Below are 16906 nucleotides of genomic sequence, written 5' to 3'. Positions count from 1 at the left end.
GTCGTAGTTGCCGGAGAAGGAACACCACCGACGAGCAAATCCAATGGAGCCGAAGAAGCCCCTCGCCATAAGGCTTTCTTGAACTCATATATACACCCGCCACACACAACAGGATAAAATCCGATAAGGCTCCGTTCGGCCAGAGGCGTCCTCCCCTGTGGAGGAGCTCTCTAAGCTTGCGTCGACTCCGATCTGGGAACTACACCCTCCTGCCTCCTTCGACGGCCACATTTGTTCCCAGCTTGGACCACCACTGCTCAAAAAGGCCAAGCTCTACAAACCCCTCGTCAACGCCGGCCAAGCCTCCAAAGAGAAAGAGCGAGGGTCGGGAGACCCTTATTCCGAGCACCACATCCCGCTCCTAAGAGATCATGGCGCCATCGACACTGCATGCGACGAGCCACCCCGACCTATGTACACACCGCACCCGGATCCAGGGTTTCACCAACCTCAAGCCCTTGCAGGGGCAGCAGGAGGAGAGGGAAACCACACGAGGAGCCGGCGGGATCACAGGAAGGACGAAGATGCCTGGGATTCGCCTCTATCTACCATTGACGAGAAGAGACGCGAAGCGCACCGCGGACGTAGCGGCGGCCTATTCTGGTGGAGGAGAGGGTTTGGCTAGAGGTGGAAGAAAGGGCCAGCGCAGTGGTACACATAGGGCCGGCCATTAGAGGCTCTGATACAAGCCGAAGATTAGAGGAATGCTGCACAATACACACTTGTATTACTCAGAAGAGATTACGTATGTATAGCAGTTAACGGAGAGAAAGGGCGAGTTGTTATACAACAACCAGACATGTACACAGTATTTGACAGGTAGGAGACTCTTCACCGCTCTCTTACCTATTGCAAAAAGGTGGCAACAGTTGCACAATATCGTGCATAGTGAACACAAGCGGACGCTAGCAATGCCAGAAATACTTCAGCACGCACTCAACCGCACGTCCCCTGCCAGCTTGGTAAGCACTGAACATCAGCAATGATGAAATCACAAGGCTATATCTCCAGATCCACGATGAGTCAACAGAAACAACAAGTGCAAATTGGCATTCAATCCAGAAATAAGATGCTCCACGAATAAGCTAGAAATGGCAAAATAGGCTTGCCTAGCTAAGCAAAAATATACATACATAAAAGCAAGATGCAATATAGACCTTGTATTGTACTCCGTATCATAGTACAGGAACAATTAGCATACACGCAAGACCAAAGTTAAGAAATCATTATCATAGGCTGGTCTTATCATAGTACTACGAACAATTAGCATACACACAATAAGCTATAAGTAGCAGATGCACAAATGACTCTTCACCGAACATCTTCAACAAGCGTCAACGAGCTTCATGGTAGGTCTACGTGGAATTGATTCCCATGCGTAAGGCTGTATAGATCCCATCACCGAGATATCATACTGGCTTCCAATGAGCAAGGACCAAGCAACAGTTATCTCCACTTTACAATCACCAAGCTCAAAACCTTTTTGACTTATGTTGCTGGATTTGGTTGGAAAGACAACACTTCCACTGAAATCTCCAGCCTGCACGACAATTTCCAGCCTTCCTCCTGATTTTACAGATACAACTTGCCTTGACAGATCTAGATAACCCTGTTCACTCACGGGTATTTTTTCAGCCCGTGAATCAAGCAGCAAAACATGCCCAGATGGGTGCTTACCATTGCCTTCAGTATCGCTCTCAGGCAGTACGGAGCAAACGACTTCGGTTTTGCCACAAGGCAATGAGCCCCGTAACACACGGACACCGAGGATAGTGGCTTGGTGTGATTGTTCAAGATGATCACAGCATAACTCTATTCCACAAAGGCCACGGAGCAGACGCACAGAAACACCGTCATAATCATAGAAGAAGGCTTTACTGATCAATGTGGTATCTTTAGACTCCACTGTGCCCTTCAACTTTAGGTGAACTTCAATCGTAACAGTGCCCTCGGACATAATTGCACGAGACGGGCCAGTCAAGTGCAAAAAAGGATCCTGCAAGCATCATTATTCACCATTAACTTGTCAACAAAGATGCAAACAACAAGAAAAAGAACAGGAAAATACACATGCATACCTGTCTCGTGAGGATTTGGCAGTCATCCCTCGTGCGAAGGAAGAGAATGTTGCGACGATAGTCCACTACATCTCGTGCAGCGACTACACCGTATACCTTCAGCGGCCACTCAAGGGCATAGCCTTCTCTTTCTGCAACTTTAATATAGTAGACCTGCATGGTCCTCCCGACTTCAGCACCCACTTGGGTGTGGCCTGGTAAGCTTCGGGTAAAGAACATGGGGCTCAATAACGCTGCATGCAACCAAGTCAAGTGTGTTAGAAATCTGACGTCAACTAACAAAAGATTGCACAAATTGCTTTTGCTATCCATTCAAGAAGAATAAATAATCAATGATTAAAGTAAATCACTATGCTAACAGAACGAATTAGCTTGCTTGAGACATGCAGTAAATGGAAGAAGAAAAGAAACTAACAACCATATCACAAGCACATTACTCACTTGGGTCTTCGAAGCTGCCAAAGTTGCTGTTCCTACGTTCCCAGCCTCTACGGTAGACATTGAAATAGTACTCCTCAGCCGCCTTCGCCGCCTCATGCGGATTCACAACTTTTCCACCCATATTCTTGTCCTCATCATCTTGCCTCATCGATTCTACTTGCTCTCCGAAATCTGGCACCCATTCACCAAGCCGGTTGAAAACTTCAGAGATAAACTTCAATGTGGAGCAATAGCGTGCGAAGGGCTCTCTAATAAGCATGCATATCGCTAGAAATTTTGGTTCTGTTGAGACTAGCAGGCTCATCTTGTCCCACAGCTCATCAAACTGCCAGGAGAGCAAACCTAATTTGAAGCTTACCCTCGGCACAACCTCCTCCGTCATGGTCTCAGCCTGCTTCTTCTCAATCTTATTTCTGACAGACTCGGCTACGGACATCAAGTTACTGACTGGCAGCTCCTTCAACTGCTCCTGCTCATTGAACTGCTTGGAGACTGATTTGCAACCATCACCAATCTTGCTCTGTGTCTGCACCGTTCTGCCTTCGTTGCCAATCCTCGCCAACTCAAACTCGCCACTCCTTCCCTTCGACGACTTCCCTCCGGTTTCCATCTCTATGTCATCACCAATTTTTGTCTGGGTATCGGTCAATTTCCCTTTATTGCTGATCCAACAGGCATTCTGCATCGTGCTGATCCTCTTCTGGGCCTCATAGTCGACCCGACCGAAGATCTTATTCGACAACTCATACATAACTGATTTCAACCCTAGAAGATTCTTGTATTCCTCGGAGCCGTAGTGTCCAAACTTCCCCATCTTCTTCTCCAGGGCCTGGATCCAGCAGATACTCTTCTGCATGAAGATGGCAGCTTGACAGAGCTCCTCGCTTAACATGGACTCGCCACTCCTTCCCTTCGAATTTCCTGCAGTCACCATTCCACTGTCCTCACGACTGTCACCTGACTCTAGCATCGTCGAGGGAACAAGGGACCAAGCAACAGTAATCTCAGCCTTAGAGCCATCAGCAAGGGGAAATTCGCATTTACTTGTGTTGTATTTTTCGGGTTTAAGGAGGAATTGAGCAGTAATCTCAGTCTGTGATGGTGAACCGGCCATTATGAGGACTAGCAGCTTTCCATTTAATTCCACAGAAACTACATGTCTTGTCAGATAAAGGTAGTCATTGCTGGCCATAGGCATTCTTCCACCTTTTGAATCAAGCAGCAAAACTTGCCTAGATGATACTTGCGCAGCGATATCTTCATTACCATCCTCAGGCACTGAATAGCAAACAACTCTGCCACCATGAAAAAGCAATGATTCCTGTTTGGGTGTAACAGCCACACTGAGGATAGTAGCCTGGACCGACTGTTTAAGTTGCTCACAGCACAACTCCACTGTGCACAAGGCGTTTTTAGCGAGATAGGTACAGGAATTATCAGCATTGTAAAAGCCAAATGTACTGATCAATGCTGTATCTTCAGATTTTGTTGCGCCCTTCACTATTAATTGGATTTCGATGTAAACAGTATCCGTCGAGACAATTGCACGAACCGGGCCAGTCAAGTGCAATAAAGAATCCTGCAAGCATCATCATTTGCCATAATCAACAAGGATGCAGGCAACAAACAAAGGATCAAGAACACGAAAAGACCATACGTACATTTTCTTCAAGGATTTGGCAGTGCTGTCTTGAACGGAGGAATAGAGGGTTGCGATGACGGTCCACAGCATCACGGACTGCGACCACTCCATACACCTCCAGTGGCAACTTTTGGGGTTCTACTAGTGAGACTTTGATGGAGTAGATCTGCAAGGTACTCCTTGCGACAGCTTCAATTGGAATGTGGCGTGGTGTGCAATGTGTAAATTGCATGGGGCTCAATATCGCTGCATACAAGTTAACAAGTTAGAGATCTACTACATCAAAGTCTCACTAGTAGAACCACAAATCGTGGAGTAAACTTTAGTAAATAAACAGTCCATTTAAGAATCAATCTGGTTAAGTGGTGTAAATTCCAAAATGCAAGCAATCAGGTAAGTAGCATGCATGCAAGTTTACTCACTCTGATTTTCGAAGCTGTGGCCATCCTTGCCCCATATACGTTCCCAGTAGAGATGGTAGGCAGTGAATCTCTTCTCCCCCATCTCCACGGAATCTTCTTGGCCTGCCTTGCGAAGCTCGTCCTCCATGGCTGACAAGAAAGATTCTGATTTCAGCTTAATCATCGTTGATTTCACTTTGTAGTCGAAGTCTGAGTCCATTCGCTGGAGCATAGTGATACGGTCAGAGATCAACTTCAATTTGCAGATACGGGATAGGTACGGCTCAGAAATAAACTTCATCATGATGCTCCTTATATCTTTGTTCTCTGACGAGAAGGATCTCAGAAAGTTGCACATCTCGTGCCTCAGCTCATCGATCTGCTCAGAGAATGCCGGCAATCTGAAGCCGAACCTTAGCACTGCCATTGCCTCCTCCCGGATCTTCTTGTTTTCAAATACCTTAGCAATGTCAACGACCACTTCTTCAAATTTCAACAGGATTTCGGTTGTCAATTCGGGCACGGTCTCCCAGCGGAGTTGACTGTCTGACTGGCTAACGATCCACTCCTGGGTCTCCATTGCAAGGAAATCAAGCAGCTCCTCACTGTCTGCGCCTCCGCCCCTCTCTCCGTCGGCAAGGATTCCGGAACGGTGGAGCAGATTCTCGAGTTCGAGGGATGCAGAACTCCTGCTTCCCTTCGACGACTTCCCTCCAGCTTCCATCTCTCCGCCGTCGCCAATCTTGCTCAGGGTCTCCATCGATTCCCCTTCATTGCCGATCCAACCGGCCCTCTGTACCGCGCCCATCTTGTGCCACAATTGGAAGATCCTCTCCGTCAAGACGACCATATCCATTCTGAATTCCGGAAGATTATCATAATCAGAATCGCTATGTGCAATCTCCTCCATCTTGGCCTCCTGGGCCTCGATCCACCGGATGCTCTCCCGCATGCAGATTCCAGCCTGATAGAGCTCCTCGGTAAACATGGACTCGCCACTCCTTCCCATCGAACTCCCTGCGGAGTCCATCTCACCTCCTCACCACTGTGCGCCGCCGCCGCCGCCGCCGCTCTCGTTTTTTTGTTCGGGGCAAGGCAAAGATCCCCCAGCTTAGGGTTTTCAAGATACGGTCCAGACGGGCGTGCGCCCATATATTTTCTCTCAGGCGTAGCCAGGCCCAGTAGATCGAGACGGACCTTCCCTGCGCGCACATGGCCCAGGCCCATCCCAGTATCACTGTCGTCAATTCAAAATAAGATCACGAATTTGGAAAATGTTAGCAAATAAAAAAAGTATTTTTTAAAAAATTCTCTAAATTTTTGGAGAAAAAACGTAAATAAAGAAAACCCCAGAATGAATCATCCCAGCTCAGCGGCATTAAGGTGGCACCGTCGGCACCGGCGGTGAATCATCTTTTATTCGCGAATGATAGCCTGCTGTTTTTCAGGGCAAGTGTTAATGGAGCAGAGGAAGTTTCAAACCTATTGAATGCTTATTGCATGGCATCGGGACAGAGGGTAAATAAAGAAAAATCATCAATCTTTTTCAGTAAGGGCTGCCCCGAGATAGTGCGCAATGCTGTCAAGGGATATTTGCAGGTTCATAATGAATCTTTGAGTGACAGATACCTGGGTATGCCAACTGATGTGGGATACTCAAAGAAGGGGACATTCAAATATTTGAGTGACAGGGTGTGGGATAAGGTAAAGGGTTGGATGAGCAAGTGCCTTTCAGCTGGCGGTAAAGATGTTCTTATTAAGTCAGTAGCCCAAGCAATCCCGGGTTTTTCTATGTCATGTTTCAAGCTCCCGAGAGGTTTGTGTGATCACATCAAGTCTATTATCAGGAAATTTTGGTGGGGATGCAAGCAAGGTGAGCGCAAGCCGACTTGGGTGTCTTGGGATGTGATGACTCGGCCAAAGCATTTGGGAGGTCTTGGCTTCAGGGATCTCGAGATCTTTAATTTGGCTTTGCTTGCTAGACAAGCATGGAGGCTTCTTCAGGAACCAGCAAGTTTGAGTGCGAGAATGCTCAAAGCAGTTTACTACCCGGACAAGACGATCTTGACTGCGGAGTTAGGAACTAGACCTTCACAAATCTGGCACGTTATTCTGGAAGGTAGGGATTTACTCAAGCAAGGCATTATACGACGGATTGGCAATGGGCAAACAACGGATATTTGGGCTGATAATTGGATGCCGAAGGAGATGACACCACGTCCGATCACGTCGCTAGTGGCGGACCCTCCAAGTTATATGTGTCGGAGCTGCTAACCCCGGCAACAGCATCATGGAACGAGGCTCTGATCCACACTGTTTTTCTTCCAATTGATGCCAACACCATTTTAAAGATTCCTGTTTGCACTCGCAACATACCAGACTTCTGGGCTTGGCACCCAGATAAGAAGGGTAACTTCAGTGTTAGTTCGGCATATAAATTCCTTCTGAAAACCAAGTTGCAGAGAGAGGAGTGGCTAGAAGGAAGAAGCGGATCATGTAATGGCCGAGCAGGATGAAAAGTCATGGTGCTCGTTATAGAAATTAAAGGTGCCGTCGAAGGTCAGGATCTTCCTCTAGAGGCTTGTCCATCATTCACTACCGACGACGGATACTTTATAGAGGCGAAACATGGCGGTACAGGATACGTGTCCGTTATGTGGCTGTGTTGATTCATGGCGACATGCGCTTGTGTCGTGCACCATGTCACGCTGCGTGTGGGCTCTGTCAGATGAAGCACTTGTTTCCCAAATGTCAGAGAATTTGGAAGCCAATGCGAGGATTTAGTTATTTCAGTTAAATGAAACACTGGACCATGCAAGTTTCACGCGACTGGTAATCACCCTATGGTCTATCTGGTTTGCGAGGCGGAAGGCCATCTATGAATCAGTTTTTCAGAGCCAGCAACAGACTACATCCTTTGTGAACAATTATATTGAGGAGCTCGGTCAGGTGAATGCTAGGAATGAGCATCAAATAACACATACGGCTTCACCTGCACAGCAGAAGAGGTGGCTGCCACCTCCGAGTGGCATGGCAAAGATTAATGTGGATGGAGTAGTTGCAAGGTCTCGACGTGGAGGAGCAGCTGTGGCGATATGTCGTGATCAAGAGGGTTTATACCTGGGTTCATCGGCAGTTGTTTTTCAGGGAATTAATGATCCGTTGATGCTGGAGACTTACGCTTGCCGGGAAGCTTTGGCATTGGCAGAAGATCTTGCTACTACCAATATATGTGTGGCCTCGGACTGCCAAGAAGTGGTTAACGATATCAACAGGGGGACAGGAGGTCCCAACGCCGCTCTAGTACATGAAATAATGCTTCGTTGTAATAGCTTTAATTCATACTCTTTTATTCATGAGCGTAGGAACCATAATTTTGAGGCTCATAATCTCGCCAAGTTTGCTTGTAACCTAGGCCTAGGTAGATATGTTTGGTTGGGATATCCTCATGACCCAAACCTTGTACCTATGTCGTTTGCTTTGAATGAATAAAGAGGGCGAGATTTCTCAAAAAAAAGATCACGAATTTGGAAAATGTTAGCAAATAAAAAAAGAACATTTTTTAAATTCTCTAAATTTTTGGAGAAAAAAATTAAATCCCGAATTTTTATAAAAATGTGGTCAATTATTGGGAAAAACAAATATTTTTTGAAAAAATGGACATTTTTTTTACGATAGAGAAAAATTGTTGAAATTTTGATTAATTTCCGAAATGCAAACAAAATCTGAAAACATGTTTTTTTTGGAAAACATGAACAAATTTGAAATCCCAAACATCTTGCAAAACCCAATAATTTTTGACATTTTGAATTTCTTTAATGATTTTGAAAAACTTTGAGTAAAAAACAAGGAAAATGAATAAATTAAGAAGTGAAAGAAAAATACAAAACAGAAAAAATTTAAACCAAAACCAAAAATAAAAAACCGAAAACCAGTAAGAAATAGAAAAACCGCTAGGAACCTTTTGAAAAGTTCCCAAAACCGGCTTGGGACCATCTAGGGAACCCAGAAAATGTTAATATGTAAAAGTAGTCCGACAAATATATAAAAGGTCTCATACGATTCAAAATATGTTACGTGTATTTTAAAAATGTTTAACATTCATTTGAAGAAATGTTCAGACATGAAAAAGCTGTCATCATGTGTTAGAAAAATGTTCTTGACATTTTACAATAATATTGTCCAATGTACTAAAATCATGTAGTTTACAAAAAAATAAAATTGCGTGTGGGTGTTTTTCATGGTCCCTATTCTTCCTGTCAAACCCGAATCGCATCCAGGATTATACTGCTTGTACTATCAGCTTGCACGGTGATCATCTCTGCTTTGCCAAAAAAATACATTCAGAAACTGAACCAGCATTTTTTTCTTTTTTCTTTTTTCTTTTTTTTTTGTGAGGGAGAAACTGAACCAGCATCTGACGCTGCCTTGTGTTGCCCATATATACCTTTTCGGATTACTACTACACTAAGTACAACTAGCTAGAATGCCATCTTCACGAAGTGAACCTCTTCAACAAGCGTCAACAAGCTTCATGATCGGCCTACGTGGAATTGATTCCCATGCGTAAGGCTGTATAGCTCCCATCACCGAGATATCATACTGGTTTTCAACGAGCAAGGACCAAGCAACGGTTATCTCCACTTTACAATCACCAGGCTCACAACTTTCTTCACTTATGTTGCTGAATTTGATTGGAAAGACGACACTTCCACTGATTTCTCCAGCCTGCACGAGAATTTCTAGCCTTCCTCTTGATTTCACAGATACAACTTGCCTCGACAGATCCAGATAACCCTCTTCACCCACAGGCATATCTCCAGCTTGTGAATCAAGCAGCAAAATACACCCAGATGGGCGCTTACCACCGCCTTCGGTTTTGTCCTCAGGTAGTACGGAGCAAACAATCTTGATGCCATTGCCACAAGCCAATGAGCCCCGTACAACACGGACACCGAGGATAGTGGCTTGGTGTGAATGTTCAAGCTGCTCACAGCATAGCTCTATTTCACAAAGGCCCTGGAGGACACGCGTAGAAATCATATCAGCACTATCAAGATCTTTTTCATCATAAAGGAAGGCCTTACTGATCAATGTTCTATCTTTAGACTCCACCGTGCCCTTAAGTTTTAGGTGGACTTCAATCGTAACTGCGGGTTCCATTATGCCCCCAGACATAATTGCACGAGAAGGGCCAGTCAAGTGCAAAAAGGGATCCTGCAAGCATCATTGTTCACCATTAACTTGCCAACAAAGATGCAAACAATAAGGAAATAACAGGAAAACACCCATGCATACCTGTTTTGTCAGGATTTGGCAGTCATCCCTAGTGCGAAAGAAGAGAAGGTTGCGACGATAGTCCACAGAATCTCGGGCAGCAACTACACCATATACCTTCAGTGGCCACTCGAGGGTGAAGCCTTCTCTTTCTGCGACTTTAATAGAGTAGACCTGCATGGTCCTCCCGACTTCAGCACCCACTTGGGTGTGGCCTGGTATGCTGTCGGTAAAGTACATAGGGCTCAATAACGCTGCATGCAACCAAGTTAAGTATGTGTTAGAAATCTAATGTGATGTAACTAAAGAGTGCACAGATTGCTTTTGCTATCAATTCAAGAAGAATGAAGAAAAATCAATAACAAAGTGGATCACCATGCTAACAGAACGAATTAGCTTGCTTGAGACATGCAGTAAATGGAACAAGAAAAGAAACTAACAAGAACCATATCACTAGCACATTTACTCACTTGGGTCTTCGAAGCTGCCAAAGTTGCTGCGCCTACATTCCCAATCTCTACGATAAGCATTGAAATAATACTCCTCAGCCATCTTCGTCGCCTCATACACATCCTCAGCTTCCACATCCTTATCCCTGTCCTTGTCTTCCTTTATCAATTCCATTTTCTCTCTGAAATCTGGCACCCATTGACCAAGCCGGTCGAAAACTGCAGAGATAAGCTTCAATGTGGAGCAATAGCGTTCGAAGGGTTCCCGAATAAGTATGCATATCGCTAGAAATTTTGGTTCTGTTGAAACTAGTTGGCTCATGTTGTCCCACAGCTCATCAAACTGCCGGGAGAGCAGAGCTGATTTGAAGCTGACCCTCGGTGCCACCTCCGCCATCACGGTCTCTGCCTCTGCCTCCTCCTCAATCTTGTTTCTGACAGATACAGCCATGGGGATCGAGTTATTAACCGGCGGCTCCTTGAACTGCTCCTGCTCATTGAACTGCTTGGAGTCCGATTTGCCACCGTCACCAATCTTTTTCTGTGTCTGTACCGTTCTGTCTTCATTGCCAATAGTCGCCGATTTAAACTCGCCACTCCTTCCCTTCAACGACTTCCCTCCAGTTTCCATCTCAATGTCGTCGCCCATTTTGCTCTCGGTATCTGTCAATTTCCTGTTGTTGCTGATCCAATAGGCATTCTGCATCGCGCAGATCCTCTTTTGGGTCCTGTAGTCGACCCGATCGAAGATCTTATTCGACAACTCGTACATATCGGATTTCAACACCAGAAGATTATTGTATTCTTCGGAGCCGTAGTGTCCAATCTTGACCATCTTCTTCTCCTGGGCCTGGATCCAGCAGATACTCTTCTGCATGAAGATGGCAGCCTGACAGAGATCCTCGCTAAACATGGACTCGCCACTCTTTCCCTTCGAATTTCCTGCAGTCGCCATCCCACTGTCCTCAGGACTGTCACCTGACTGCGGCATCGTTGAGGGAACAAGGGACCATGCAACAGTAATCTCAACCTTAGAGCCATCAGCAAGGGGATATTCACATTTACTTGTGTTGTATTTTTTGGGTGTAAGGAGGAATCGAGCAGCAATTGCAGTCTGTGATGGTGAATCAGCCATTATGAGGACTTGCAGCTTTCCATTTAATTCCACAGAAACTACATGTCTTGCCAGATCAAGGTAGCCATTGCTCGTCATAGGCATTTTTCCATCTTTTGAATCAAGCAGCAAAACTTGCCTAGATGATACTTGCCCAGCGATATCTTCATGACCATCCTGAGGCAGTGAAGAGCAAACAACTCTGCCGCCATGTGGAGAAGGCAATGAATCCTGTTTGGGTATAACACCCAAACTGAGGATAGTGGCCTGGACCGACTGTTTAACTTGTTCATAGCATAACTCCACTGTGCACAAGTTGTTTTTGGCGAGATAGGTACTGGAATTATCACCGTTGAAAAAGCCAAATGTACTGATCAACGCTGTATCTTCAGATTTTGTTGCGCCCTTCACTATCAATTGGATTTCGATGTAAACAGTATCCATCGAGACAATTGCACGAACCGGGCCAGTCAAGTGCAAAAAAGAATCCTGCAAGCATCATCATTGCCATTAACTGATCAACAAGGTTATAGCATACAGTCAACAAACAAAAGATCAAGAACACGAAAATACCAATACGTACATTTTCTTCAAGGATTTGGCAGTGCATTCTTGCACAGAGGAATAGAGGGTTGCGACGACGGTCCACAGCATCACGGACTGCGACCACTCCATACACCTCCAGTGGGAACCTTTGGCGTTCTGCTAGTGAGACTTTGATGGAGTAGATCTGCAAGGTGTTCCCGGCGACAGCTTCAGTTGGGAAGCGGCGTGTTGTGCAATGTGTAAATTGCATGGGGCTCAATATCGCTGCATGTAATTTAAGTATGAGTTAGAGATCTAACATAAAATAAATGATCCATTCAAGAAGAATAAAGCAGAATCAATCTGGTTATATACTAAAGTGGAGTAAATTCCAAATTGCAAGGAATCGGCTTCCTTGAGATATGCAAGTATGTCAAGAAAACTAACTACAACCGGGTAACTAACATTTTACTCACTCTGCTTTTCGAAGCTGTGGCCATCCTTGCCCCATATACGTTCCCAATAGAGATGGAAGGCAGCGAATCTCTTCTCCTCCATCTCCATGGAATCTTCTTGGCCTGCCCTGCGGAGCTCGTCCTCCATGGCTGACAAGAAGGATTCTGATTTTAGCTTGATGATCGTTGATTTCACTTTGGAGTCGAAGTCTGAGTCCATTCGCTGGAGCATACTGATACGGTCAGAGATCAACTGCAATTTGCTGATACGGGATAGGTACGGCTCAGAGATAAACTTCATCATGGTGCTCCTTATATCTTTGTTTTCCGACGAGAACGATCTCAGAAAGCTGCACATCTCGTGCCGCAGCTCATCGATCTGCTCGGAGAACAAGTGCAGCCTGAAGCCGAAGCTCAGCACGGCCACCGCCTCCTTCCGGGTCTCTTCTGCCTGAAGTACCGACTCGCCGACCTTTGCTTCAAACTCCGGCATGATCTCACTTATTAATTCCCAGGAGAGTGGGTTGCCTGCCTGGCCGACGATCCTCTCCTTTGCGGCCAGATCGAGCAGCTCCTCGCTTTCCGCGTCTCCGTCGCCTGCCCTCGTCTGGGTGAGGATTGCGGCACGGTGGAGCAGCTCCTCGAGCTCTAGGGACGCGGCGCTACTCCACCCCGTTGATGACTTCCCTCCCGTTTCCATCTCGCCGCCGTCGCCAATCTCCATCGATTCCCCTTCATTGCCGATCCAACCGGCGGATTGCAGCGCGCGGATCCTCTCCTCCATGCAGATTGCGGCCTGATAGAGCTCCTCGCTTAGCTCTGGCTCGCCACTCCTTGTCTTCGAAATCCTGGCGGTCTTCATCTCACCGCCCTCACCACTGTCCGCCGTCCTTTCTTCTCCCGCCGCCGCCGCCGCCGCCACTTTTTCCTTTATCTTTTTTTTAGAATCGCCTTTTCCTTTATCAGGTGGTAAAGGCAAAGGTCCAGCTCGGGTTTTCTCTCAGCTCAGCCCGGCCCAGTAGATCGCAGGTGCGCCGGAGCTCATTGCCAGCGATACAGCCCCGCCGAAAATCCGTTTTTTCTATATTTTTTTGAATTTATTGTTGAAGTAAGAAAGAAATCACAGATTTAATAAAATATTGGAGAATTAGAAAAATATCAAATTTTAAAACAATCATGTATTAAAAACTGTTCACGATTTAAAAAATTACTCACAAATTGAAAATGTCATGAATTTAAAAATGATTTCAATAATTTAAAAAATGTTCATGAATTAAAAAAACCAAAATTCTTAATCTTTTCATGAATTTTGTAAAATATTCGAACATTTTTTAAAAATACTTAAAAATAAAAATTCACAAAAAATATAAATATGTTCACGAATTTTCAAAATAAAATAAAATGATAAATAATCAAAAAGTATAAAACTGAAAAAAGAATCGTCATAGAAACATAAAAATACAGAGTTAAGTGCACTAGAGGTTCTAAATCTTATATCGAAGAGTTAGATTAGTCATAATCTTTCAAAATGCATGTTTTGGTCCCAATTCTATAGTAAGTGATTCACCCGAGGTCCTTTTTTCCCCGAGCGCTCTCTGACTTGTTCACGTGTCACGTTGATCGTTGCCACGTCAATCACTGGGTCGCGGTGGTTAGTCTTTTTACAGGAAACCCCTTATAAATAATCAAATTCTCATTCCCCACGTCCCCAAGCTCACCTCGCCCCCGTGCACATGGTCGACCCTTTTCCTGAGCTTTCCCGCGCCTCTTTGTTCCCTCCCGCTTAGTGTTGTCGGCACACAAGCTCAGCGGTGCCCGCTCGTCGGCCACCCCATCTGTTGGCGCTGCCCCGAGCGTCACCAATGTGTACACTCGCTCTAGGTAATTTAAACCTGCCATAGAGCCACTGATTGACGGATTACTATGGCGGCGGTGGGCAGTGCCCATGCTACAAAGCTCCCCTTCTTCACCCGCTTCCCTATCGAGGAGTTCACGGTCCCAGCCATGGTAACGGCTAGGGCACGAGAGAGAGAGAGAGAGAGAGAGAGAGAGAGAGAGAGAGAGAGAGAGAGAGAGAGAGAGGATATTGGGACAAGGACTGGGAATGAGAATAAGATTACTTATAAGGGGTTTCCTGTAAAGAAAAGACCAACCGTCGCAGCCCCGCCATTTCCATGGTGGCGGTCAATGTGCCGCATGAGCATGTCAAAGAGCGTTTGAGCAAAAAAGGACCTCGGTTCAATCACTTACTACATAATTGGGACCTAAACATGCATTTTGAAAAAATAGGATTGAACTGACACTTGCATAAAAGATTTAGGACCTCGAGTGCATTTAACTCAAAAATAAAAATTAGTCAAAAGCTTTCCAAAACCACTCCAGGAGGGATCCGCTCCTGCTAATGGGACGGCTCACCAAGAGCAGCCGTAGTGAGCAAGCACTATCATACGTGTTAGCGGATCAGCAGCGGTAAGAACGCCCAAACCGTTTTCTAGGGTTTAGTGGCGAGACAGGCAGCGACGGCGATCTCGATCTACGACGCGCTCGCAAGCTATCCTGGACGCGGGCGGCGCTTCCTCGAGCCTGGATCGGCGCCTCTCCGGCCTCTGCTCTCGGGGTGATCAAGGGGGAGCCTGGTGCACCTTCCCACCCTTGGAGCACGAGGAGGGGTGGCGTCTAGGGTTAGGGAGAGTCAACATGGTGTCAGAGGAATCAAGGAAATCAAGGGAACGGGTGGAACACATGCTGGAGAGGATGAATCTGACTGAGAAGGAGAACAGGAAGCTGGTGGTGGATGATCAGGAGGATGAAGGAGCGGCCCCCCAGTGGGCGCTGGTGGGGAAGGTTCTGCATCGGAAATTTCTTCATGTTAACACCATTGAAGAGGTCCTTCGCCCTGCGTGGGGAAACCCACGGGGACTGAACTTCAATCCGGTAGGGGAAAACAGGTTCGTGGCAAATCTGGAGACCCAACGTGATAGAGATCGCATCTACGGAGGTGGACCGTGGATGGTGGGGAAACACGCGGTGATCTTGGAGCTGTTTGATAGCAGAGCCCGGCCCTCTGATTGGAAGTTCGAAAAACTACAGGTTTGGGCTAGGGTGATAAATTTGCCGTTCTCCAGTATCCGCCATGGCCGGAGAGGATTGCGGGCATGGTGGGAGAAGTTATTAAGCTAGATGTCGATTCGAAGGGCTTTGCGTTTGGAGAATCACTCAGAGCACGAGTGTGGATTAAGTTCAGGAACCATTAATGAGATGGGTGCTGTTGGAATTGGCCAGAACCAAGGAAACTATACTGTATGATATTCAATATGAAGGAGTGCCGTACTTCTGCTTTTCATGTGGCCATCTGGGTCATGCGGAAGCTTTCTGCCCGGAACCAGGAGAACGTGATGCTGATGGCTTCCCACCATATGGGGAGAAGCTTAGATAGTCAGGGAATCGTAAGAACTGGGGGACTACACCCCCGAAGAGTGGCAATGCGGGTGGTTCTGGAGTCAGAAGAGAAGAGGTTTGTGAGGAAGAAGAACAGGAGGTGGAGAAAGGAGAAGAAGTGACTTCACCATTGAAGAACACCACGGGTGTGGTCAGGAATGCAGTATATCAGTTCAACTCAGGTGGTGGCGCCAATGCTGGTCGGGGTGGTTTTGCAAAAGGTTTTGATAGGTCACGTGGAAGAGGTCAGAACAAAGTGTATCGTCGAGTGGATCTCAGTACAGAAGGCATTGGGAATCGCTCAAACCAGCTCATGATCTTGGACCAGGATACTCTGAATAAGAAGAGAACTATGGAGAGCGAGCAAGTTGACATCTCAAAGGAGGATAGTAGAGACTCCAAGAAGAAGAAGGCAGCTGAGGGGGAAACATCAAGTGAAAAGGCGGAGGCTGGTGTACAGCCCCGCCAGGAGCAATGAATTGCATAATATGGAACTGTCGAGGGCTTGGGAACCCGGAGATAGTTCGGGAACTCCACCATTTGGTGAGAGTGGAAGCGCCCACCCTGGTCTTCTTGTCTGAAACGAAGATTGAGGGGAACAGAGTAGCAGATTTACGTGCAAGGTTAGGTTTTGAAGGGTGTATACCAGTCAGTAGTGTCGATTTGAGCGGCGGACTTGCCCTTTTCTGGTCTAGGGAGGTGGATGTAAAGCTAAGCAACTTGTCAGATCAACATATTGATGTTATGGTACGGAACGTGGGTAGCGACCAAAAAGAGTGGCGTTTTACAGACTTCTATGCCAAGGCGAAGAGAAATGAAAGGAAGGAAAGTTGGAAACTGTTGGAATTCCTCCGGTGTCAGAGCAATGTTCCATGGCTATGTGGAGGTGATTTTAATGAGATCACGGACAACACGGAGTATTTTGGTTCAAACGAACATGCTGAATGGCAAATGCAGGGTTTTCGGGAGACCATTGATGTGTGTAATTTTCAGGATTTGGGGTTTGCCGGAATTCCGTATACGTGGGACAACCGGCAGGAGGGTGCGGCAAATGTCAAAGTACGGCTGGACCGTTACTTAGCTGAT

General features: G+C 46.2%; 2 protein-coding genes across 2 annotated transcripts; both read right to left on the bottom strand.

Moving 5' to 3' along the window:
- Positions 1 to 1139: 1139 nt before the first annotated feature.
- On the bottom strand, positions 1140 to 5672 carry LOC123054844 (uncharacterized). The gene is made up of 5 exons (XM_044478710.1): positions 4584 to 5672; positions 4181 to 4407; positions 2520 to 4098; positions 2079 to 2311; positions 1140 to 1996 (listed from the first exon to the last, which is right to left on the bottom strand). The coding sequence occupies exons 1-5, from the start codon at positions 5590 to 5592 to the stop codon at positions 1325 to 1327; spliced, it is 3720 nt and encodes a 1239-aa protein (XP_044334645.1). The 5' UTR covers positions 5593 to 5672; the 3' UTR covers positions 1140 to 1324.
- Positions 5673 to 8686: 3014 nt separating this feature from the next.
- Positions 8687 to 13445, bottom strand: LOC123054843 (uncharacterized). Its single transcript, XM_044478709.1, has 5 exons — positions 12404 to 13445; positions 11986 to 12212; positions 10310 to 11891; positions 9861 to 10093; positions 8687 to 9779 (listed from the first exon to the last, which is right to left on the bottom strand). Exons 1-5 carry the CDS (start codon positions 13242 to 13244, stop codon positions 9075 to 9077), a joined length of 3588 nt encoding a protein of 1195 aa, XP_044334644.1. The 5' UTR covers positions 13245 to 13445; the 3' UTR covers positions 8687 to 9074.
- Between the last annotated feature and the right edge of the window lie 3461 nt (positions 13446 to 16906).

Source organism: Triticum aestivum, chromosome 2D (assembly GCF_018294505.1).
Source record: "Triticum aestivum cultivar Chinese Spring chromosome 2D, IWGSC CS RefSeq v2.1, whole genome shotgun sequence".
Lineage (NCBI taxonomy): Eukaryota > Viridiplantae > Streptophyta > Magnoliopsida > Poales > Poaceae > Triticum > Triticum aestivum.
Note: the sequence above shows the minus strand (reverse complement) of the source record. Positions and strands in the feature narration are given on the sequence as shown.

Coding starts and splice junctions, on each gene's coding strand:
- LOC123054844 (XM_044478710.1), bottom strand. CDS start 5,592: ATGGACTCCGCAGGGAGTTCGATGGGAAGGAGTGGCGAGTCCATGTTT. Junction 2,312..2,519: donor TGGCAGCTTCGAAGACCCAA/GTGAGTAATGTG, acceptor GGTTGCATGCAG/CGTTATTGAGCCCCATGTTC. Junction 1,997..2,078: donor GCCAAATCCTCACGAGACAG/GTATGCATGTGT, acceptor TGATGCTTGCAG/GATCCTTTTTTGCACTTGAC.
- LOC123054843 (XM_044478709.1), bottom strand. CDS start 13,244: ATGAAGACCGCCAGGATTTCGAAGACAAGGAGTGGCGAGCCAGAGCTA. Junction 12,213..12,403: donor CCACAGCTTCGAAAAGCAGA/GTGAGTAAAATG, acceptor AATTACATGCAG/CGATATTGAGCCCCATGCAA. Junction 9,780..9,860: donor GCCAAATCCTGACAAAACAG/GTATGCATGGGT, acceptor TGATGCTTGCAG/GATCCCTTTTTGCACTTGAC.